The 24,562-nt window shown below is 42.5% G+C and overlaps 1 protein-coding gene across 4 annotated transcripts; it reads right to left on the bottom strand.

Annotated features, from left to right (window-relative positions):
• Positions 1 to 91: 91 nt before the first annotated feature.
• baiap2l2a (BAR/IMD domain containing adaptor protein 2 like 2a) lies at positions 92 to 22,934 on the bottom strand. Of its 4 annotated transcripts, XM_021624532.3 has the most exons (15): positions 22,597 to 22,934; positions 21,471 to 21,501; positions 16,681 to 16,764; positions 16,313 to 16,388; positions 15,560 to 15,646; positions 10,316 to 10,377; positions 9,937 to 10,008; positions 9,171 to 9,251; positions 8,715 to 8,840; positions 8,055 to 8,244; positions 7,572 to 7,791; positions 7,231 to 7,296; positions 6,910 to 7,078; positions 6,311 to 6,354; positions 92 to 3,610 (listed from the first exon to the last, which is right to left on the bottom strand). In XM_021624532.3, the coding sequence occupies exons 3-15, from the start codon at positions 16,732 to 16,734 to the stop codon at positions 3,532 to 3,534; spliced, it is 1,326 nt and encodes a 441-aa protein (XP_021480207.1). In that variant the 5' UTR covers positions 16,735 to 16,764; positions 21,471 to 21,501; positions 22,597 to 22,934; the 3' UTR covers positions 92 to 3,531. The 4 variants fall into 4 exon arrangements, with proteins under 4 accessions (XP_021480207.1, XP_021480204.1, XP_021480205.1 ...); XM_021624529.3 differs by lacking the exon at positions 21,471 to 21,501 and having other exon boundaries at positions 22,597 to 22,893; XM_021624530.3 differs by lacking the exon at positions 21,471 to 21,501 and having other exon boundaries at positions 6,910 to 7,075; positions 22,597 to 22,893.
• Between the last annotated feature and the right edge of the window lie 1,628 nt (positions 22,935 to 24,562).

The raw sequence follows: 24,562 nt of genomic DNA, 5'->3' as shown, positions 1-24,562 counted from the left end.
CCACCTCCGAGACCACAAGACGGGCAATTTTGTCCTTTGACTGCAGGGATGGGGTACGCATTAAATGCATTACGAAATAAAACAATTTAAATGATTTTAAAGCTTTTTAATGGAAATTAAAAACCAAAAATAGTGAACATTATACTGTCAAAACATTTCAAATATTCCATAGTCTCTGTCAAGGTTCACATTGGGTAGACATCCATTGAAAAATAGAAAATTACTATCATAATGATAACATATTTCAGTTGTGTACATTATTTCATTTTTATCGGGTGTCTATCATTTTTCATTCCTTAAAGTCATCATCTCATCTCTGCTCAAGTAGTAGCAGCCAGCCAGTGCTTCATATACCATACTGTCTTTAGTCATCCTATTTAGCTAGGCTAGCCTGTCTAACAATGTCGCAGAGCAGTCTGTTAAAAAAATACATTTTTACTAGCTCTTCAAACAAGGTAAGGCATACTTTCACAAATTGTCTCCGTCCCCTCTCATCGTTGTGTTCTGTACATTCCTATCATGCGGTCTATTTGGTCTGTGTGTGTCTAATCTAACATCCAAGCCGGGAAGTACAGGCGCAATGGATTATGGTCATTGTAGTTAATCACCAAATTTCTGTGCTGAATTAGGTTTAATACTACAGCCAAGCGTCCCACATAGTTCTTGACTTGATTTTGCTCGTGAATTATTGGATTTCTCTCTACAGAAACGGCGCGTTGGGCTCACACACAAAAAAAGAAGAACTAAATGGAATTCAAATAAATGAACCGACGTCGGTTAATTTGTTGTTCAATACATTTCAGTTAATCGCTCAGCACTACCGATTGGCCCTCGATAACTAGAAAAGAAATGTGTCAAATATCAACAGCAACTAAAAAAACAGAATCAGAGGATGTATTTCTGTCTGATTAAAGGAATCGGAAACAATGTGAAAAGCAGCTACCATTTTTATTTTAGCAGTAAAGTCAAAAGTCATTGTTTTGTTGGAGCTATTACATTAGCTCAACACTCTCACATGGCAGCCATTCACATAGCTGAGTACACACTAAGGGTCATTTAGGTTAAGTATTCCCATTGGTGGATTAGAATTGACAAACCCCGGGATCTTCACTAGAGTAGTAGGCCACCCTACTGCCTGCACGAGCAAAAAAAACACACAAATCTCATTGTACATTTACTAAAGGCACTGGACCAAACAGCACTGTAAAGTTAAGCACTAAAACTCACTTGTCATAACAATCTACCTGCATGGCATTCCTAAGAGAAAGATTAGCTCACTGTAGTTCACTGTAGTTTAGCATCAAAGTGAAGTATTGGTTTAAATTGGCATATTGTTACTGTACAAGCAAAACTAAACAAAAGTGCTACTTGAAGAAAACAATGCAAAAGGCTTTGATAAAAACAACACCTTCTACCACGATATTTCCTGTACCCGACATGTACAGTTGAAGTCGGAAGTTTACATACACCTTAGCCAAATACACTTAAACTCAGTTTTTCACAATTCCTGAAAATCCCTTTCAGTTAGGATCACCACTTTATTATGAGAATGTGAAATGTCAAAATAATAGTAGACAGAAGGATTTCAGCTTTCATTTCTTTCATCACATTCCCAGTGGGTCAGAAGTTTACATACACTCAATTAGTACTTGGTAGCATTGCCTTTAAATTGTTAACTTGGGTAAAACATTTCGGGCAGCCTTCCACAAGCTTGGGTGGATTTTGGTCCATTCCTCCTGACAGAGCTGGTGTAACGGAATCAGGTTTATAGGCCTCCTTGCTCACACATGCTTTTTCAGTTCTGCCCACAAATTTTCTATAGGATTGAGGTCAGGCCTTTGTGATGGCCACTCCAAATCCTTGACTTTTTGCCCTTAACTCCTCTTACCACTTGGGAGCCGGCCCGTCAGGAAGACCAGGACCCAGTTGCAGAGGGAGGTGTTTAGTCCCAGGGTCCTTAGCTTATTGATGAGCTTTAAGCCATTCTGCCACAAATTTGGAAGTATGCTTGAGGTCATTGCCCATTTGGAAGACCCATTTGCGACCAAGCTTTAACTTCCTGACTGATGTCTCGAGATGTTGCTTCAATATCTCCACATAATTTTCCTACCTCATGATGCCATCTATTTTGTGAAGTGCACCTGCAGCAAAGCACCCCCACAACACGATGCTGCCACCCCCGTGCTTCACGGTCGGGATGGTGTTTTTCGTCTTGTAAGCCTCCCCCTATTTCCTCCAAACATAACAATGGTCATTATGGCCAAACAGCTCTATTTTTCTTTCATCGGACCAGCGGACATTTCTCCAAAAAGTACGATCTTTGTCCCCATGTGCAGATGCAAACCGTAGTCTGGCTTTTTTATGGCAGATTTGGAGCAGTGGCTTCTTCCTTGCTGAGCGGCCTTTCAGGTTATATAGGACCCATTTTACTTTGGATATAGATACTTTTGTTTCCTCCAGCATCTTCACAAGGTCCTTTGCTGGTGTTCTGGGATTGATTTACACTTTTCCCACCAAATTACATCCATCTCTAGGAGACATAACGCATCTTCTTCCTGAGCAGTACCAGACATGTGGAGGTCTATAATTTTTTTATGAGATCTTGGCTGATTTCTTTTGATTTTCCCATGATGTCAAGCAAAGAGGCACTGAGTTTGAAGGTAGGCCTTGAAATACATCCACACCTCCAATTGACTCAAATTATGTCAATTAGCCTATCAGAAGCTTCTAAAGCCATGACATTATTTTCTGTAATGTTCCAAGCTGTTTAAAGGCACAGTCAACTTAGTGTATGTAAACTTCTGACCCACTGGAATTGTGATAATGAATTTTAAGTGAAATAATCTCTCTGTAAACAATTGTTGGAATAAGTACTTGTGTCATGCACAAAGTAGATGTCCTAACCAACTTGCCAAAACTATAGTTTGTTAACAAGACATTTGTGGAGTGATTGAAAAACTAGTTTTAATAACTCCAACATAAGTGTATGTAAACTTCCGACTTCAACTGCATATGAAGTCAGAAAATATTCCTGATTCTGAAGGAAAGTGCATAAAGGAGCGCCCTCAAAGATTTGTCTCGCTAATTAAGTAAAAAGTATTAATGCACTTGCGAGGTCAATCAGTGCACCAAGCATCTGTCATTGCCAGCCGAACTTCCTTTAATCGCTGTAGTCATCCGATAAACTCCATCATATTTTGAAATAACCAACTGTACAAGATTGGTATTAGGGGCTGCTTTGAGAACGTGTGGGGCAGTTTTAAGACAGTTTTCAACAGTTTGGGAGGATTCAGGGCAGTTTTAGGGCATCAACCCTAAAACCCCTGCTGCATTTGCATGACTACATTTCAGACACCTGCCAGATCTCACAACGCCTGGATAGGTATGAATTTAACATATCAGTGAATCATATGATATAGCAGTCGACTGCACAGTTGATAATGCGGAATGAAACCGTTTGTTGATGCAATGCAATGACTGAAATGTAGTCGAACTGGAACGCGCCCAATACCTCCCAAGGGCGTGACCTCTTCACCGACGGAGCCGTGGAGCAGATCTGTCATCGGTGGACGTGGGCTTCAGCTTGACAGTGGCGAAAGGGTTGGTGCCCCTATACAACAAAGACAGTGAGGGAACAGAGATATGGTAGCTCACGCATTATGTTTTAACGAGCCTGAAAGAAAACCGAAACTCACACATAGTTTGTTAACCAGCATAAACAGTCCAGAATGATGAAGTTGTCATTTATTTGGATGAACAGTGTACAGCAGCACTAACCCAACGCACACGGCGCCTCTCCAAAACTAACTGACCAAGCATGGCCCAGCCTCATCACATACAGTAACTCATTTGCATAACATTGTGTGATATGCTGAGAGCCATTTGAACGTGCGCGCAGATTACAATATCCCCAACAAGCTCCCACAGTCTCACTGCAGAACTAGACATTTTTCCACGTTCTCCAAATGTCCAATTTTGAAGTTGCTCCAAATGTTTTTGACACCCTGAGTTGACTCCTGCTGCTCTGTATCGTTCCATTTCTCAAAACGTCACATTTCAAAGTTAAGGGATGCGTTTAGCCACTCGTTCCAAAGGTTAAGGTAAGGGTTAAGGTTTGGGATAGGGTTAAAACATTACGTTTAGGCACTCATTCTGAATGGTTAAAGCGGGGAGAAAAAAATAAAAAGCAATCGCTACATCCATTTTTGGACTTATACATTTATGACATGTACCCATTGATTCTTGAGGAATAGATCTTAGAAATGCCTCAGAGGCTTAGTTCGACGGTCGTACCCCAATAGAACTTAAAATATCAGCTTTTTTTGCTCAACATTTGTAAACAAAGAAAATGTTAACATGGTTAAAAACTCTCATTTTGATATCATGGATGGTCAGTCTTTGTATCCATAGTCTGCCTATGAATTCGAGAGTGGTTGCATTTCTCCAGCCCCATCCCTCAGCTTTTTACCGAACCAGTGGCAGGGAGTCCGCTTTGTTATTGTTTCTACTGCTGATTGCTGCTTTAAGGTAAGGGTTAAGGTTTTGGATAGGTTATATACAGTGCCTTCGGGAAAGTATACAGACCCCTTGACTTTTTCCACATTTTGTTACATTACGTTAATCCATACTCTAGAATGAATTAAATAAAAACATACTCAGCAATCTACACACAATACCCCATAATGACAAAGCAAAAACTGGTTTTAAGAAATTCAATTGATTGGACATGATTTGGAAAGGCACACCTGTTTAAATAAGGTCCCACAGTTGACAGTGCATGTCAGAGCAAAAACCAAGCTATGAGGTCAAAAGAATTGTCCTTAGAGAGCCGAGACAGGATTGTGTCGAGGCACATATCTGGGGAAGGGTACCAAAACATTTCTGCAGCATTGAGGTCCCAAGAACACAGTGGCCTCCATCATTCTTAAGTCGAAGAAGTTTGGAACCACCAAGACTCTTCCTAGAGCTGGCCGCCCGGCCAAACTGAGCAATCGGGGGAGAAGGGCCTTGGTCAGGGAGGTGACCCGATGGTCACTCTGACAGAGCTCTAAAGTTCTTCTGTGGAGATGGGAGAACCTTACAGAAGGACAACCATCTCTGCAGCATTAAATCAAACAGGCATTTATGGTAGAGTGGCCAGACGGAAGCCACTCCTCAGTAAAAGGCACATGACAGCCCGCTTGCAATTTGCCAAACGCCAGCTAATGACTCTCAGACCATGAGAAACAAGATTTTCTGATCTGATGAAACCAAGATTGAACTTTGTCACGTCTGGAGGAATCCTGGCATCATCCCTACGGTGAAGCATGGTGGTGGCAGAATCATGCTGTGGGGATGTTATTCAGCACCAGGGAGTGGGAAAGTAGTCAGGGTCGAGGCAAAGATGAATGCAGCAAAGTACAGAGAGATCCTTGATGAAAACCCGCTCCGGAGATCAGACTGGGGCAGAGATTCACCTTCCAACAGGACAACCCTAAGCAGGACGATCCTAAGCACACAACAGGACGATCCTAAGCACACAACAGGACGACCCTAAGCACACAGCCAAGTCAACGCAGGAGTGGTTTCGGGACAAGTCTCTAAATGTCCTTGAGTGGCCCAGCCAGAGCCCGGACTTAACCCAGATCGAACATCTCTGGAGAGACCTGAAAATAGCTGTGCAGCAACAATCCCCATTCAACCTGACAGAGCTTAGAGGATCTGCAGAGAAGAATGGGAGAAGCTCCCCAAATACAGATGTGCCAAGCTTGTAGCATCATACCCAAGAAGACTCAAGGCTGTAATTGCTGCCAAAGGTGCTTCAATAAAGTACTGAGTAAGGTGTCTGAATACTTATGTAAGTTTAGTTTTTCCGTTTTTTTTTTTTTTAATTAGCAAAAATATTTAAAAAACACTGTTTTTGCTTTTTCATTATGGGGTATTGTGTGTAGATTGATGAGGGAAAAGACAATTTAATCAATTTTAGAATAAGGCTATAACCTAACAAAATGTGGAAAAAGTTAAGGGGTCTGAATACTTTCCGAAGGTACTCTGTATAAAAAAAGTGTCCACAACTGGGATCGAACACACAACCTTCTGACCCAGGATCATGGGATTACACCCAGCCACCACGCCCTAGCAAAACCCAATCCTACTTGATGGTAATAGCGTTCACTGTTGCCCCTAGTTGCCGGTTTTGATGGCATTTCCCTCGGGACATGGATAAACATCCAATTTCGACGTCAATCTTGAACGATCTCTCTAAATATCACTTCTTAGTAATGAATAAACACAAATAAGGCTGATAAGAACTGCAATGGCTGTTCCTTACTTTGGAAAGAGGTTTGGCCCAGGTCCACCATGATGCTCTCCTCTCTGCAGGGGGAGGAAAGAACACAACTTTAAAAGGTGTCTTTTCCAACCCATGCAAACATGTTTACATATAGAGCTGTAACCCAGAGAGGGGGGCAGAGCACCTACGGGTGTGCAATCCACACCATGCACAGATCCAACACCATGCAAACACACACACAAACAGACACAAACAGACACTCCTCACCCCCCTACACTGTCAGCAGCTGGAGCTTCCCCCCTGCATCCACCAGAAGGAGGGCTGTGGCGTCATAGAGAACAGCACATTGCCACAGTGCCCCTGCTGGCCGGAGGACAAACATGCCACCGATTTTAAATACTAATTTTCATTAAACCTTTTCAGCTTTAACTCCATTCTAACTAGCTTTGAATGACTTTCACTCAGAGACTTTCCTCAGACTATCATGTTAACAATAACAAACCAACATTGATTTGTTAGAAACACCACGTTAGTGTCGTACAGCAGGCTCACCATAGCGTAAACAGTGTAAAGACTAGATTTTAAGAACTTCATGGCCAAAATCAATCCTCAGTGATCATTCACCCAGGCAGCATTACCTTATTGTCAGAGTGAGACTCCGCCCTTCTATCCATGCTGGGTGTGATTGGACGCATCTCTGTCTGTCTATTGGGTGGAGGCGGCGGGGGCGGGGGTCTACCGTGGCTGCTGCCTCCTGATTGGTCCAGCAGGTTGTCCATACTGTGGGCACTCCTAAGGGTGGAGCTACTGAAGGGTCAAAGGTCACCAAAAGTCAAAACAGCATTAGCAACTCATTAGCAACTATCTCTCAGAAGGGACAGTTTACACAAATTTCCCCTCAAGGGAAATTATTATTTGCTTATTTGCTTGAACTGTCCCTTTAAGAGCTAGTGGATCACCTGGAGCCAGTTGATCTAGGGGCCTCCTCCAGTGTCCCCACATAGGCAGCTGGGAACCAGCCCTGGCTGTGGGGGGAAGCAGAGAAGAGATACATTTCTATGAGTTTCTATGAAGGACAGAGAGCTATGGCTTGCTAGCATTCAGCACGTCATAAGCAAGTTGGCTAAAAAATATATATATTAAAATTATATTTTCCATTTCATGGTTCATATCCCAAAGACTACAGTATCAAGTGGAGTATCTCTTGAACAGATTTAAGTTGTCCTTATACAATGTTGTTCTGTGAGGGCAGCTCTGCCTCAAAGGCAGGAGCATCTCTCTCTACCTCCCTCTCCCTCACCGTGAGCTGCTCTCTGCCCGGCCGTAGAGCCAGCCGTTACGGGGCTCCTGCACCAGCACGCTCACCACCTCCCCCCGGGAGAAGGGCAGCAGGGTGGGGTTGCTGGAGTTAGCAGGGTGGGATACCAGAGCTCTCATAGGTCTCCCTCCTCCACCTCCACCCAGACCTAGGGACTCGCCAAATGAGCTGGAGCGGGAACGGATGTTCTGGGGTGATGGGCCTGGGGGCGGACGGACGGACGGACATGGATGTGTGAACATCAGAGGGCCAGGAAGGCAAGTCATAGGAGAGGAAAAACACCTGAACACCATGGGTATGGCATGTACATAATAGTTATCCAGATAGACTTAACCTGTTTTAGCATGGACATTGCCATTGATGGCTTCCACCAAAGTAGTCAACTGGGCACGAAGATGAGTACTCTATCTAACACTATAGGTTTGGTATACTGTAGTGTAGATATACAGTATATCATGCCCCCACCTCTGGAGGGCACTCTTCCCAGAGGCTGCTCCTCTTTGCCTGACCATTGGCTCCCCCTGTCCTCCTCCCTCGTTCTGGATGTGTTGTCCTGGTCCAGGTGAGAGGGGTTCCGGGATCCAGGTCGTCTGGTGGCGTTGACCTGGTCTCTCCATCCATCAGCTATCTGCTGTAGGCCTCCCCCTGCCCCTGTCTGGCTCATTGAACACACACACACATTGCATTACTTTCATTCACCTTGTTTATTCATTGGCTTTCATCTAGGTCAGGAAACTCACTCTCTTCTCTCTTACTTACCACTCTCTCTCAAAAAAAAATAAAAACAGAAAGCAACACACTAGGTGGAGCCTCTACTTATTCATTCCCTTCAAATCCACAAATTGGAGATTTGGAAAAGGCCAGGAGCAGGTGGTCATATTGCAAACCAGCCACGGTTCTTTCTATGATGAATGTGGTTTATGGGTCGTCCTCTGTAGCTCAGTTGGTAGAGCATGGCACTTGCAATGCCAGGATAGTGGGTTTGCTTCCCGGGGCCATCCATGTGTAAAATGTATGCATCCCTGACTGTAAGTCGGTTTGGATAAAAGTGTCTGCTAAATGGTGTATATTATTGAGTGTGTATGATTAAATTAGACTGTAGTCCAATGAACTAAGCTACACTACCTTGTTCATGAGGTAGATGATGGACTGAGTGAGACCACAGTGTTTCTCAGCCAGGAAACGGTATCGCCTTTCTTCCTCCATCAGAGCCTCGCGCTGACTCTCCCTCAGGAAGTGAATGTACTCATCCTGTGAGCACACATGCAATGTGTAAATATAGAACTTCCTCTGACACAGACACGCACTGTGTAAATACTCTTTATTTTATTTTACTCATACTCTTTATCTGACACACACACACACACACCAGTGGAGGCTGTTGAGGGGAGGACAGCTCATAATAAATGGGTGGAACTGAGCAAATGGAATGGCATCAAACACATGGAAACCATGTGTTTGATACCATTCCACCTGTTACGCTCAAGCCATTACCATGAGCCCGTCCTCCCCAATTAAGATGCCACCAACCTCCTCTCTCTCTCTCTCTCTCTCACACACACACACACACACTGGATTGACCTGGTGAGCCCCTCTCCTCAGCTGCCTCTCCAAAGATATGGCCTGGCTCTGTACCTCCATCTCATATCGCCTCCTGCTGCCCTGGAGGACACATTACATCAATGCCAGATACATTTTACACTGAATGTACAAAACATTAGGAACACCAGCTCTTTACATTACATAGACTGATCAGGTGAATCCAGGTGAAAGCTATGATCCCTTATTGATCTCACCTGTTAAATACACTTCAATCAGACAGGTTAAAGAAGGATTTTTAAGCCTTAAAACAGTTGAGAGCTGGATTTTGTGCCATTTAAGTGCCCTTGCCAGACACACCAGTTTGAGTGTGTCAATAACTGCAACGCTGCTGGGTTTTTCACGCTCAACAGTTTCCCGCATCAAGAATGGTCCACCACCCAAAGGACATCTGTGGGAAGCATTGGAGTCAACATGGGCCAGCATCCCTGTGGAATGCTTTCCATGCCCCCAACAAATTGAGTCTGTTCTGAGGGCTAAAGGGGGTACAATTCAATATTAGGAAGGTGTTCCTAATGTTGTGTACACTCAGTGTATACATAATAACACCACCATAGTCTTTATGTAAAAGTATCAGTAAGGATCAAACAGGAATGGTCCGGGCACTGCCCACTACTTCTGTACTACTTTTGTACATTCGGACTCTGTCTGTGTGCCAGTCCATGATCTTTACTACACTACTTCTGTACTGTCAACACAAGGGGGTACAGTATGTGAAAGGGGTATGTGAAGGAGAGTGGCTACTCACTGCTATGTAGTCCTTATCCAGTCTGACATTGTTGTTCATCTCCTGTAGCACCTCAGTGTGGAACCAGCGGAACTAGAGCAACACAGAGAATGGTTATTATGATTGCAGTAGTTGAAACACCACTGGTAAGCCAAACAATCACATCTCAAATTGTCAGATTACAGAGTCAACTGTGATGTTACACCATCTGGTAAAATATACAGTAGAATATATTAATAAGTGGGTTGCTTAGTTGTGAGTTGTTTTGACAGGTGTATAACTACAACCCCAGGTACAATTGCAATACACTCGTAATTCTTCCTTTTGAATTCTAATAGAGTAAAAGAACTAGTGCAGTGCCACTGTTCTACTGTTTGATGAGGAGTGTAAAGTAACCTACTATTCCTTCCAGTTCAGTGGTGAGACGCTTCTGGTTCTCTGAAATCTGAATCAGAACATCTCCTGTGAGACACAATGAGAAATTATTATCATAGGCAGACATTGACACACACACACACACACACACACATCCCAGAAAAAAAGACAGTGTCAAAACACGCATACAGTCCTACCCCGCCACCCCCTATACACACACATTGAATGAGAGCCTGCTTTTATCATCTTTAACAACATCCCAAGGCGCATCTCTCTGACTACACTGTAAGACACTTCTGTAATTTCAACAGTGAAAAACACGGTAGAATTCACAGTAAAATATCGTAAACAAGTTTTAAAGCACATTGTAAGAGTTCTGTCATTTTACATTCACATTTGACATTTTTGTCATTTAGCAGATGCTCTTATCCAGAGCGACTTACAGTTAGTGCATTCATCCTAAAACAGCTAGGTGGGTCAACCACACATCACAGACATAGCAAATACATTTTTCCTCAATAAAATAGATATCAGAAAAGTCAGAGGTAGAAAGATGGCCAAGGACTGCTGTGCTAGATTCCGGGGGACGCTGGTTCCACCATTGGGGTGCCAGAACAGAGAAGAGCTTGAACTGGGCTGAGTGGGAGCTGCCCACCAATAGGGTTGGGAAGGCCAAAGGACCAGAGGTGGCAGAAGGGATTGCTCAGGTTGGGGTGTAGGGTTGGATTGCTCAGGTTTGGGTGTAGGGTTGGATTGCTAAGGTTGGGGTGTAGGGTTTGAGTGTAGCCTGAAGATAGGAAGGGGCAAGTTCCTCTTCCTGCTCCGTAGGCAAGTACCATGGTCTTGTAGTGGATGCGAGCTTCGACTGTAAGCCAGTGGAGTGTGCGGAGGAGCGGGATGACATGGGAGACCTTGGGAAGGTTAAATACCAGGCGGACTGCAGCGTTCTGTAAAAGTTGCAGGGGTTTGATGGCACAAGCCAATAAAAACACTGTAGAATGCACAGAAACATACCTTAAATATGTTTTACAGAACACATGATGGTGCATTGTGGGAAAAAGCTGTGGGCGGGGAAATAATCTCATTAACATATTTTAAGGCATGCCTTGTAAGAAGCTCTAGTTGAGTGAGAATGTTCTGCCCCCAGAGAATACAGTAATATACAAACCTTGTCCCAAAAATGTACAGTAACTTACTGGTCAATTTCTGCCAGTAATTCACTGTTTTGCAAAATACTGTATCATACTGCATTTTTGGAGCGCAAAAACTTTAACACCAGTGGGTGCATGGTGTTGTTGTTTCTGACTCATTAACATATTTTTAGTTGTGACTTGTAAGAGGCTCTATTTGTTGCACCCATTAGTGAGAATGCTGTACGGATTTAACTGACATATTGTAATCAATCAATCAACTGTATTTATAAAGCCCTTTAGAAATCAGCAGATGTCACAAAGTGCTATACAGAAACCCAGCCTTAAACCCCAAACAGCATGCAATACAGATGAAATTTTCCAGGTTTTCCAGAAATCCCAATTGGAAGATTCCTGGATATCATTATCCTATTAACTCACTTGGTGAAGACCAAATTACTGAAAATGAACAAATTACACAACTGTGTCTCTTTTTCCCTGTAGTCACTGTCAGTTTCGAAGCCTTTGTTAAGGCCCAAAGTACAAGTGATATAAAACACCAAATATCAGTTGGTGTGCTGTAATATAGAATTACATTTTCACTATTAGCAATTGCTGAATAGCTTTTCAGTACAATTCAACAATAAAGTACTGTATTGATTTTTTGCTGTAAATAAATATTGCTGTGGTAAAATATTGTGGGAGGGACAAGAATCGCTGGCTCATTATCATACAAGGCGTGAACCCTTGACTTTTTTCACATTTTGTTATGTTACAGCCTTATTCTAAAATGGATTAAATAGTTTTTTCCCCTCATCAATCTACATGCAACACCACACAATGACAAAGCAAAAACCAAGCCACGAGGTCGAAGGAATTGTCCGTAAAGTTCCAAGACAGGATTGGGTCGTGGCACAGATCTGGGGAAGGATACCAAAACATGTCTGCAGCATTGAAGGTCCCCAAGATCACAGTGGCCTCCATCATTCTTAAATGGAAGACGTTTGGAACCACCGAGACTCTTCCTAGAGCTGGCCGCCCGGCCAAACTGAGCAATCGGGGGAGAAGGGCCTTGGTCAGGGAGGTGACCAAGAATATAAATAGTAAAGCAAAGTACAGATCCCCCAAAAACTACTTAAGTAGTACTTTCAAGTATTTTTACTTAAGTACTAAGTACTTTACACCACTGGTTTTGACAGTAATTGATTAGCTATCTAGACACTGAAAATGCTGTTCAACACCCCAAGTATCACTAACTAACCAATTACTGTCTAATCAAGTAACGCTACTGTTCAAATATGCAAAAAATTGCTCAGCTAGCTAGCTTACTTAAGGCTAACGTTAGCTACTTTCAGTAACGTCAGCTCAATTAGTTAGCTACCGTATCTGTTGAAAAATAAAGCTTGATAGTTGAATTAACATTTTTTCCCAATTTATGAAAGATAGGAAATTCTTGAGGAAGAGGGCTAGAGATGCAGCTCACCAAACACAGAGTGAGACGGTTGTTGTATTTGCAGGAGTAAGTGAATAGATTTTGTGTGTGTGTGTACACAATACAATTATTTAGCATCTAGCTACATAGAAGGGTTGGCTGATAATGTTACGAAAACGATGTGTGCACTTCCATGGGGCAGAAGTCAGCCTGTTGTGATTCTGGATTGCCAGATTGCTAGCAAGAATGACAAACTGCCATGTGAGGAATCGTAAGTGGCTCATTTCAGCATTTTTCATCATATTATTGATACCATGTCTTGTTTTGAAGTGTTTTGACTGATTTCATGTCAATGCAAATATTTGCTAGCTAGCTAACCAACAACTGTAACAATGTATTTGAGACAACAGGTGGTCATTGTGCAAATGTACTCGTTTGCAATAAACATTGGAGACAAAATATAACTTACATGTCAACTATATAAGCCAACCTTATGTTTTGCCACATGGTTGAATACATGTCGATTTTGTTGCTAAATCGACAGAGAGAGAATGAACACAGGTATTGTTAGTGAAGGGTAAGATAGTTGAATGTTAAATCAGGTTTACGATTGAGTGAACTGCTAATATCAATACGGAACAGAAATTATCCCAGAATTGACCTTTAGCTCAATTCAGGTAAACATTATTTCAAATCAAAGTTTATTTGTCACGTGCGCCGAATACAACAGGTGTAGTAGACCTTACAGTGAAATGCTTACTTACAATGCACTAACAAATAGTGCAAAAAATGTGTTAGTCTGTGGACCTGTTGGGGCGGTATCCAAACTGAAGTGGGTCTAAGGTGGCCGGTAAGGTGGAGGTGATATGATCCTTGACGAGTCTCTCAAAGCACTTCATGATGACAGAAGTGAGTGCTACGGGGCGGTAGTCATTTAGTTCAGTTATTTTTGCCTTCTTGGGTACAGGAACAACGGTAGCCATCTTGAAGCATGTGTGGATAACATACTGGGATAGGGAGCGATTGAATATGTCCGTAAACACACCAGCCAGCTGGTCTGCGCATGCTTTGAGGACATGGCTTATCCCTATTCATGGCTTTATTATGCGTGCCGACGTCGGCAACATGGCTACAGAAAAATCGGCATGTATAAATCCAAACTGTACAAAAATGCAAACGCAACATGCAACAATTGAAAAGATTTTACTGAGTTACAGTTCATATAAGGAAATCAATTCAATGAAATTAATGTATTAGGACTTAATCCATTGATTTAACATGACTGGGAAGACAGATAATATTTTAGTCAGGCAATGTCCACGTTATTCTCACATATTTTAGAATGTAATTATAATGTGAATATCAAGGCCTAAAAAATACGTTGTTAAAGTGGTAACAGTATAATTTTTATTTTACACTTTTTGCATGGATGGGGGTTCTATATTAAGCCCTATTAAGTACAATTACATAGATTATACAACTGTATAACATTCATGTACTTATGCTGCAGTAGTTTATGTGTCGGTGGGCTAGGGTCAGTTTGTTATATCTGGAGTACTTCTCCTGTCTTATCCGGTGTCCTGTGTGAATTTAAGTATGCTCTCTCTAATTCTCTCTTTCTTTCTCTCGGAGGACCTGAGCCCTAGGACCATGCCTCAGGACTACCTGGCATGATGACTCCTTGCTGTCCCCAGTCCACCTGGCCGTGCTGCTGCTCCAGTTTCAACTGTTCTGCCTGCGGCTATGGAACCCTGACCTGTTCACCGGACGTGCTACCTGTCCCATGCCTTATTAAACCTCAAATACAGTACATGTTTTACATTTCCTACATTGCAGGAAAGTTCTCCTTCAACAGGGTGATCAAATTAATATCCTACATCTGTAACTCCTTTTAGCCTCAGAGTGTCTGAGTGGCTAGGTTCAGGATGGGTTAAATGAACTAAACAGGACCCACAGCCTGTTACACTCTATTATGCATACGGCTCTGAAGACTAGTCTGTCACCTGATTCCACTGCTATAGTACAGATAACACCCCCTAACAAGGGCTCCGGTTACATTATACCTCTTATTAGGGAAATGGGAAGACTGACTCTGGACCAGTTGTTATGGTTAGACTCACGTACATGTTGTCTTGTTACCTCAAAATGCATCAACATTACAGTCACACTGATGTGGGCAAAGTTAATTTTAATGCATATTCCACTATGGGGTAAAAAACAACATAGAAATACACACCTATGCGCTCTATAACTCTGCTCTATACAAACAGGAACAGACATACTGTGTATGGCACAAAAAAAAACACACACATACAGCACAACTGCTATTCAACCCAACCCAGTGTCCACCCTCTGTCACATACACACACACATACACACACGCCCTCGTCTAAGAAAGCTCCAGAGGTATTGTGACGGTAAAAGGAAGTGTACCAATGTGCTGCCTGTCAGGTAAACTTTGCTCTATGTGGTTCGGTGAAGGACACTGCATTGATTGGGGTAATAACCACAACCATAAACAGCACAAAGGACCCATACAGTACATCGGTCCTTCGTGTTTCTCTAGCTTTGTTCCTGCATCTCTAACCTTTCTCATACTCTGTAACTGACCTGACACACACACACACACCATACAGCAGACACATGCACATATGTAATGTACACACGCACGCACACACACACACACAGTGAATGAAGAGGTTCTTACCAATAGAGCGAGACGACATGGTGTGGAAGGCCTGCTCCCCTATCTTAGCAAGGGTGCTGAAGTAAGCCTCACTGGTCACAGCAAGGGCTAAACACACACACACAGAAACAGACAAGCAATTGAATTGCATATCCAGTTGATATGATTCACGCTGCTGACATGCCAGAGTTAGACTCATGCCAGTAAAAGCACAACAAACACATTCATCTGAAAGCAGCAAATTGCAGAAAGTTTGTTTAATATGCGTCGACAGATTCATCTATAATTGATTCAAATAGTTGGGCCCATCGCATATACATGTTCCATATCTCATTGCTTTGGAGTGGAAAAGGACTGCTGCAGACAGAACATAAACTGGACAGACACATTTACATTCAGCAGTTCAACCAATAGAAACATGTGTAGGTCATATTATGTCCTATAGGTTCATCGTAATAAACATTCCCAAGTGATATGGCAGTACTTTTACAAGGGAAACCTTATGAACTCTGTTGACAAAATGAAAAGTAATTTGTATTTATTTCCAGGTTTGTTGTGTAGAAGGGAGGAGAGGCGACAAGGAAGGGCACAACAAATGATCTCTCATTGATGAGATGATATAGTTCTGAGAAGAATCTCTAGTATAAATCAGTCATATACTAACTGTAATGAGAATGACTCTTTTGTCACAATGTACTCTATTTTATTTGAATGCTTCATCGTATTCAAATGCATGCCACAAAGGTCATCGGTTTCACTTCCTTTCTTTCTCACCTTGGAAAGCCTGCATGTAGCTGTTTCCCAAAGACACTAACTTCTGTAGACTTGGGTTGAACTGATCCATCAGGCTCTGTTGACACACACACACAGAGACAGGGAGAGACACACACACAGAGACAGACACACACAGTGAGACATTGAAAGGTGTGGTCCTTATCTTGAACAGTAAGCTGTATACATATACCCTGTTCATAAGTGATATTGTATTTATCCATAGAATACTGTACTGCTCACAACTATAGTGCGCCAAATTGAACAGAATATAAGAACAACAAATGTGCATTGCAGATTAGGCCTACAGGTGAAGCATATATCTAGGGCTACGCAACAATTGTCAAGATTTCAAACCAAATCTCACTCACCGCGTATATGCCCAAAGTAGAGCGATGCAACTGGTCGCTGTTTTGTCCAGACATTCTGACGCTCAAAGTGTTCCCACTGGCTGCCTATGAAACATTCAATCTATTTATTTATACGTTATGAAAATTAAGGGTGACAGTCCCGAAAGTCCCCTATCCGTATCAACGCGGATGTTCTAATTCACAGGAAACTGGGCGGGGAGCAGAACAGAACGTGTGAGTAATTGACACTGGATCTCAGATAGGACTGTTGTCAATTATTAATCAAGTCAAAGCTATAAACGATTCAACAACACAAAACACGCAGCGACTAGTGACCTAAGCTTTACAAAGATAGGTTATTTTGTGTAAGAAAGGGGACTTAAATGGCCATTTTCATTATCTCCATTACAATACCAGTGTCTACATATGTGAAAAAAAGTGAATTTCTACGTTTTGTAGAAAAATATATAAAGTTCTACCCGATGACATCATCAAAAGTTAAAGCGTTTTAAAGATTGTGTTTGAAAATCACAATGGGTTTCGGGTGACGTGGGAAGCAAGAAAATACCGATCCCTCTGGCTAGAAACTAGTTGCCGGTTTAGAAAATCTGTCACGCCAGCTCCCGCTCCCCCTCGAGCGCCAGGCTGCCGGCTTGTCAGGCTCCCACGCCTCAGCTGGCTGATCAGGCTCCCACGCCTCAGCGGGTTTGGCAGGCTCCCAGGCTCCCATCATGCCTCAGCCGGCTCGCCAGGCTCGCCCAGGTGGGATGCCGGGTTGCGCCCCTAGGGGGGGGGGGGGCTACTGTAACACCTGTTTCCACTCCTCCGCTATGCCCATCATTACACACACCTGTCATCATCATTACGCACATTAGCGCATCATTGGACTCATCTGAACTCCTTCACTTTGTTGATTGCTCCCTCTATATCTGTCTGTTCCTCAGTTTGATCCCCGCGTCAGCATTGATGTCGTTATGTTTTTCATGTCCAGACGCTGACATGTCTTGTTTCATGTCTGTTTATTAATTAAAATGTTCACTCCTGTACTTGCTTCTCGTCTCCAAGCGTCTGTCCTCACAAAATCAGGTTTACTTACTTTTAATCCTACCCTGTGATGTCACAGAGAATAATTGTTTACGTTTTTAACCACAGATCAAAGAAAGACACCATGTAGACACTGGTATGACGCTGGAGATAATGAATACAAGGTTGAAAAGTGGCGGAATTGCCCTTTAATAATACATTTAATCCGTCATCAACACTCATCAGATGTCAAAGTTAACTGGAATGATTCAATGAGTGAATTTTATAACATTCACAATCTGATTAGCATGTGCTCATGTTCACACCCAGGATAGTGTGTGCGTGTGCTCGGGTGTGCGTGTGTGTGAGCTATCCCAGCATGAGGGTTCAGATGTATCACCAATAGGAATGACTTATCAGATTCTCCTGTGACCTCAAACACATACAACTCTCAGGTATGTGAGCTGAGGCAGTGAACTAGTCAATAATTATCCCATCTCCCCACGGACTACTGTTACCAACCTTTCTGTTCACATATAATACAGATTATTACAGAAGCTCGTGATAGTAGCTAGAACTATAGTTCCCAATTTCCAACTACGAATACGATTAATTATTATTATATTTAATATGACAATATGTTAGAAGAATCATTGTATTTCCTATTTATATGTCCTGCTAACTGCCAAAATGTATTATAAACATCAGGATACTCTCGTCTATTTAGGTATTGGTTGAAGCTCACTGTTAAATTCAAATCTCCCTACCATCATATATCTAAGCCAATAGGACACCGATTTCAAATCAACTTGATTGGAGATACACAACTCACTCTCTGCCTCTCGTCATGATCAACGCATTTTCAAAAAAAAATCGACTAGCGACAAATCTAGCGACTTTTTCTGGTGTTATTGGAGACTTTTGTAGATCCTGACGTGAAAGCATGTATCGTTCTTACTCTTCTCAACGAGCAGCAGGTGCTGCCGTGGGCCCCACCCCCATCCCAAAGCACTCACAGGTGGCCCAGTCCTCACAAAGCAGTCACTCCCAGCTGCAGCCAGAGCAGGAGATGTTCACCCCTACACGTCCAGACTGCAAATTAATCGTGCATGCGAGAAGCCGCCACTGGCTGATCCCGCCCTGGCTTACATTCAGCGCGGGATGTAAATGGGATGTAGATGTAAAATGTTCTTTGTCTAAAATAAATCACTGCACTTACTCACCTTGTCCACTGTGTGTGCGCCTCTCTGTAACATAAGCTAAACATCTAGCTGGCTAGCGCATCATGTCTCAGTCTAAACTGTACACTCAAAAATACAGAAAGGAGTGGGAATCAAACCCTGAATTCAAAGGCTGGTTGAAGCCATTTATTGGAGATGATACATGGGCATACTGCCTGTATTGGAAGGCTGATTTCTACGCCAAACTTAGTGATGTAAAAAAAACACATGACAACTCAAAAACATACTCAAAAGGCAAAGCCTTATAACAGTTGCACCCAAAACAAGCTGCCATTTATGGTTAAAAAAAATTGACTCTGCAAAAAAGCCTGAGGCCACCATGGCATTAGCTATCTCTGAACACTGTTCCATGCTGGCATGTGATCACATTGGAGAAGCATGTAGAGCAGCTTTCTCAGACTCCACTGCTGCTACCCACTTCCAAATGCACAGGACAAAGTGCACAGAAATTAATAATGATGTTCTAGCACTATACATTCTGAAAAGTTGGTCACAGATGTGGGAGACCAGCGTTTCAGCCTCCTCCTTGATGAGTCCACGGATGTAAGTGTTTCTAAGTTCCTGGGGGTTGTGTTAAGGTAATTTAGTGACACCAAGCAGACAATTGTATCAACATTTCTTGCGCTTCTTGAGTTGGAGGGTGGAGATGCCAAATCTATAGCCCGTGCTGTTGTGGCTTTCCTTGAGAAGTGTTGTCTTAAAAAAGAGAAACCCCTGGGGATAGGGACTGACAATGCCTCTGTTATGGCGGGGATTAGCAATGGGATCCATAAAGTGCTGAAGGAGGAGTATGGCCTCAAATATGTGGTTCTTATTCGCTGTGTGTGCCACTCTCTGCAGCTTGCTGTAAGTCATGCTTCCAATGACACCATCCCCCGTAGTGTGCAGTACTTGGTACGAGAGACTTATAACTGGTTTTATGTGTCTCCAAAGCACAGGGAGGCCTACAAGGCCTTATATGAGACCATCAACTGGGGAGAGAAACCTTTACAGATAACCAAGGTGTGTGCCACACGTTGGCTCTCCATTGAACCTGCGGTTCCACACATTTTGGTCCAGTGGGAGGAGCTTAGGCTGCATTTCTCAGTCACCGAGTCCAGTGAACACTGCTACATGGCTGAGGTTTTATACTCCATGTACAGTGATCCTTTTTTGAAGTCAGTGCTGGGTGAGGTACAGTTGGCCATCAAGGCTTTTGAGGGAGAGCAAGTAGATCCTCTTAAGCTACTTGACAGCTTGGTTAGCCTGATCAAGTCTGTGAGCAGCAGGGTGCTGAATCCACTGGCAAATGTTGATGTACTCAAAGGGCCAATAGATGGATACATCAGTCCCAAACCGCACCTTGGTTACCTTTTGAGTCAAAAGCAGCTGAGCTCCACCTTGCGCCCGAGGATGAAAACAATGTCTGAAAGCGGTGTGTAGCCTTCACCATCTCCCTCACTAATGAGTTGAGGGTGAGACTGCCGGACAACATCGAAGCGGTGTGTAGCCGTCACCATCTCCCTCACTAATGAGTTGAGGGTGAGACTGCCGGACAACATCGAAGCAGTGCATTACATGTCCGTTTTCAATGTGGAGGAAACTCTAAAGCACAATAAGAGCCCTGGAGAAATTGAAAAAAATAGCCAAGCTCCTTGGCTACTCCCCTGCAGAGATAGACAAGATTGTCCAGCAATGGCGTGCCATCCAACTTAGTAAATGGAATGAGACAAAACACACACTGGGTTCTGGAGTGAGATTTGGAAGTTCAGGGATGCAGCTGATATCAACCCGTTTCAAGAACTTGCCATGGCTGCTGTGTCTGTGTTGTCCTTGCCACACTCGAATGCTGAAGTCGAGAGAGTATTCAGCCAGATGAGTGTGGTAAAAAGCAAACTTAGAAATCGGATGTCCTTGCAGACCCTTAACTCCATCCTGTACATTCGATATGGACTGAAGCTGTCTGGTGAGGCTTGCTATGAGCACCAGCTGCCTGATAATATTTTGGAGCTGATTTTGGCACATTAGCTGCTTACTCATTTAAGTCAGCTCCCTCAGTTGCTGAACCTGCCATAGAGAGCCTTGACCAAAATGATGATGACCCACTCTTTCTGTGAGCCAGCACAGCCTGTGTGTGTGTGGAGGGGGGGGGGTCTGGAAAAAAAACAATTAACCTGAATTAGGGCCAGACTTGTTACCATAATTTTCTCACATTGCCATTGACAGTTTTTTCTATTGTCTCTTTTTGGTTCATTTAGATTGTTAATGTAGATTGTATACAAAACAAAATAAAAAAATGTTATGGGTTAAACATGTTAATGTTTTACTGTGACTTGTTGTAGGCTCCTAAGTGGACCATAAGGTTAAAAACCAAACCAAATTAAGAAGAAAAAAAAAAGAAAAAAAAAACTAAGTAACTCCGCCAGAGTGTCTCTTTTGGGTCACTTTTGCCAGTCCCAAGCCCTGATAAAGGAGGAGGGTTGGAATTGTGACATAAAAAAAAACAAGAATCAACAGAAGAAAGTTCATTTGTAGTTCTAAACATATTTAGGGTGTTGTTTTACTCACTTTTAGTCTCTCCCACGACGTGATTCCTCTCCTACAGCATCCATCACAATTACATACACTTATGCAAATTAGGCGATTACGTCATTTAGCGACTTCTAGTTACTTTTAGGACAGCCAATAGCTACTTTTATAAGAACCACATACCATATTTTTTTTAACATTGTCATTAGCAATTGAGTATTTATTGTGGCTACCTAGCTCAAATTCTAGAAGTCGGGTTAAAAACGAGACTATAGCGTCCATTGAATTTAAACTGTCGGATAGGCTAAATTTGTAAGTGCAGTTTTTATGAAATGTATCATTTATCACGTGCACATTTCCTTCAATTAGAAAACAATGATGTGCTAACTTTTTGTAACATTTCTAATCAATGCTAACATATTTTTAGCTGAATCTCAGAGTGCTCAGCAACTTGCCAACACAAACAGGTCGCCGCCTCTACCAGCCAGCCATGATAAGAAGTGGTTGAGGACAAACCTAAGCTACTATAGATGTCTTGAATACCAACATATAGCTGAGGTTAATCAATACATGCACACAGATAATTGTCCAACATGAAAAATGGGTTGGTTGTTATTAGTGAGCTGAATGTGGTTTTGTTTTGATTAGCTAATGTTAGTTAGCTAGCCAGCAGCTGTAACATTAGATAACTAGCTAACATAACGTTATACCACAGCATAAGTTACCTGTCAGATGAGAACTAATGTTGGCTAGCTTGCTAACCAACAAGCGAGGAAAGCTACCTACCTATATTTTTCCTGGGAAGGTGTTTTATAAAGCTGAAGTCATCTGTGTAAACTAACAGATAAGCTAGCTAAATGTCCTTGCCTGCTATAGTCAGTTAGCTAACTAGCAAAAACTCAATGTTGACCATAACTTAGCTAGCTATATCCCACAATATTCCACATAGCATAGCTAAGTAAAGTTCATAGTCAACACCAAACTTTGGAAAACTGCCACACAGCTCATTTATAATACATTGTGCAATGGGCATTGCTCATCTAACGTTAGCTACTCCATAAAGTAAAATTGGCTTGCTTGCTAACGTTACATGTACAACCAGATTTCAATTTATAACATAACACCTGCTTGCTCATTTAACATTAGCTAACGTTACAGACCTTACCCTATGCATTGATTCAGTACGCGCCCTCCTCTCAATGCAATTGTCTTCCTGTCATTATAATCCAAATTTGCACTGACTGATCAATAGTGTCAAATTACTTTTCAGTGTGTTCCCAAAAATCTGAATTTGCCACACGTGCACCCAGTTAAAACGTGCTAGTGCAACCGAATCTGAGCGCAGTTTAAAGAAAACGCTATGCTTGCTAACCTGGTTAGAGCTAAATCTATATATGACCTAACTAAAATTATGCTGTTTTCAACACATCAACTGTCTAAGACAATTTATTTTTGAGCAAGCAAGATAAATACACGTTCAATCAGTACTGAGTGAATGAACAACAAAGACATTGTGCAACAAAAGCTTCCAGGCGCATGTCCACAATCCGCTACTCTGCCATACAGCACTGTTTCACTGGGCAGTACTGTAGGGATGGCGTGAATCTCATGGATGAGGGCAACGACCTCTTCCTTCCTTGAGAGTCTGAGAGCTGGTCTCTCCTCCGTTCTTGCGAGACGGATGCAGTAGTACATACCAGCCCACTCACTGCCTCTTGCCTGCCAGTCCACGAAACCAATTAAAACTATACACTAAAGAGAATGGTCAAACTGTGTCCTCAGTTCCAAAGACGGCGACGCTAACCATTGTTATAAGCACATCAACTTGACACTATTTATATGGACTGTCTGGCCTATTTAACTGGACATGCTGATGATGACAGGAGTTATCAACATTGTTCTTGATGATCCACAGCGTTATGTAGGCTTTTCTGATCAAGCAGTGCTACAACACCTGATTCTACTACTCAGCTGTTCACTGAGACCAATAATAGTATAATCAGGTGTGGTAGAACTGGGCTTGAACAAAAAAAGCCTGCATAAACCTGTAGCTTCTCAAGAGCAGTTGTGGCCATCCCTGAATTGTATTTACAAAGTTGACTATACATTTTGTTGTAAATTTGATATTTAGTTATAACTCACTTTTGTTTACAGGTAGTGTAGTACTAGGCCTTTCTTCAGTAAACTATAAGGTACAGTTTCATGTAAATAGTTAATGTGTACATGTTGATTATGTGTGTATTTTCCAGGAGGTTGTTCGATTGTCTTAAAATCTAAGTAACATGATTTTAAAAATCAGAGGAAAGGAAAGAAAGAAAGATGTTGGTGGGAAAGGGTGGGGAGAAGTTGAGAGGGGCAGAGAGAGATATAGTTGAGGGGCAGAGAGAGATATAATGAGAGAAAGAGAGATGGAGAGAGTTAAAGAAACAACAGAAGGGAAAGAGAAGAGAGAGAACTGAGCGAGAAAGAGGTCTGACAGAGAGAGAAAGCTGAAAGTGGGGGAGAGAGAGAAAGTGAGAAAGTGAGAGAGCGAGAGAGAAGGCCCTTGAGCTCTCATAAAACTAGTGGCGCAGTACTCATGGTCTGTCTGTCTGATGGCTATTTGTACACTAGGTGGCACCATAAAACCACCGGAGACATGACTGGAATTTTAAACATCATTGACTCTCTCGCAGCGGCGCTGTAGCATACCCTACACCAAGGGCGGGGCAAAGTATGGCCTGCCGGGCACTTCAATACGGCTTGCGAGACATAAAAAAAATTAAAATAATGATTTTAACAAACAATTAGTCCCCCGAAAAATGCGGCCCTCCGTTGAATTTCAAAATCCCGATGTGGCCCTCGAGCCAAAAGGTTTTCCCACCCCTGCCCTACACTAAAACCCTTCACAGTTTGAATGGAACCCTAAAGGCTGCCTACAGATATAGATCTTTGCAGCAGCAAATAATATAGCAGTGCCTTAGACTGCTGCGCCACTCGGGAGGATCCCACAAATAGATTTTAACAAACAATTAGTCCCCCAAAAAATGTGGTCCTCCGTTGAATTTCAAAATCCCGATGTGGCCCTCGAGCCAAAAGGTTTTCCCACCCCTGCCCTACACTAAAACCCTTCACAGTTTCAATGGAACCCT

Source organism: Oncorhynchus mykiss, chromosome 12 (assembly GCF_057628025.1).
Source record: "Oncorhynchus mykiss isolate SJ-2025 chromosome 12, ASM5762802v1, whole genome shotgun sequence".
NCBI classification, from domain to species: domain Eukaryota; kingdom Metazoa; phylum Chordata; class Actinopteri; order Salmoniformes; family Salmonidae; genus Oncorhynchus; species Oncorhynchus mykiss.
The sequence above is the reverse complement of the archived record's forward strand: the minus strand, read 5'-3'. Positions and strand labels throughout refer to the sequence as shown.

What these genes read in the sequence shown, in the direction of transcription:
- baiap2l2a (XM_090193073.1), bottom strand. Translation starts at nt 16,601, where the DNA reads ATGCACATTTGTTGTTCTTATATTCTGTTCAATTTGGCGCACTATAGT. An exon ending in CATGTCGTCTCGCTCTATTG is followed by an intron (nt 10,378 to 15,559) that starts GTAAGAACCTCT and finishes TGTGTCTCACAG; the next exon opens with GAGATGTTCTGATTCAGATT. An exon ending in CCTAGATCAACTGGCTCCAG is followed by an intron (nt 7,079 to 7,230) that starts GTGATCCACTAG and finishes TTGACCCTTCAG; the next exon opens with TAGCTCCACCCTTAGGAGTG.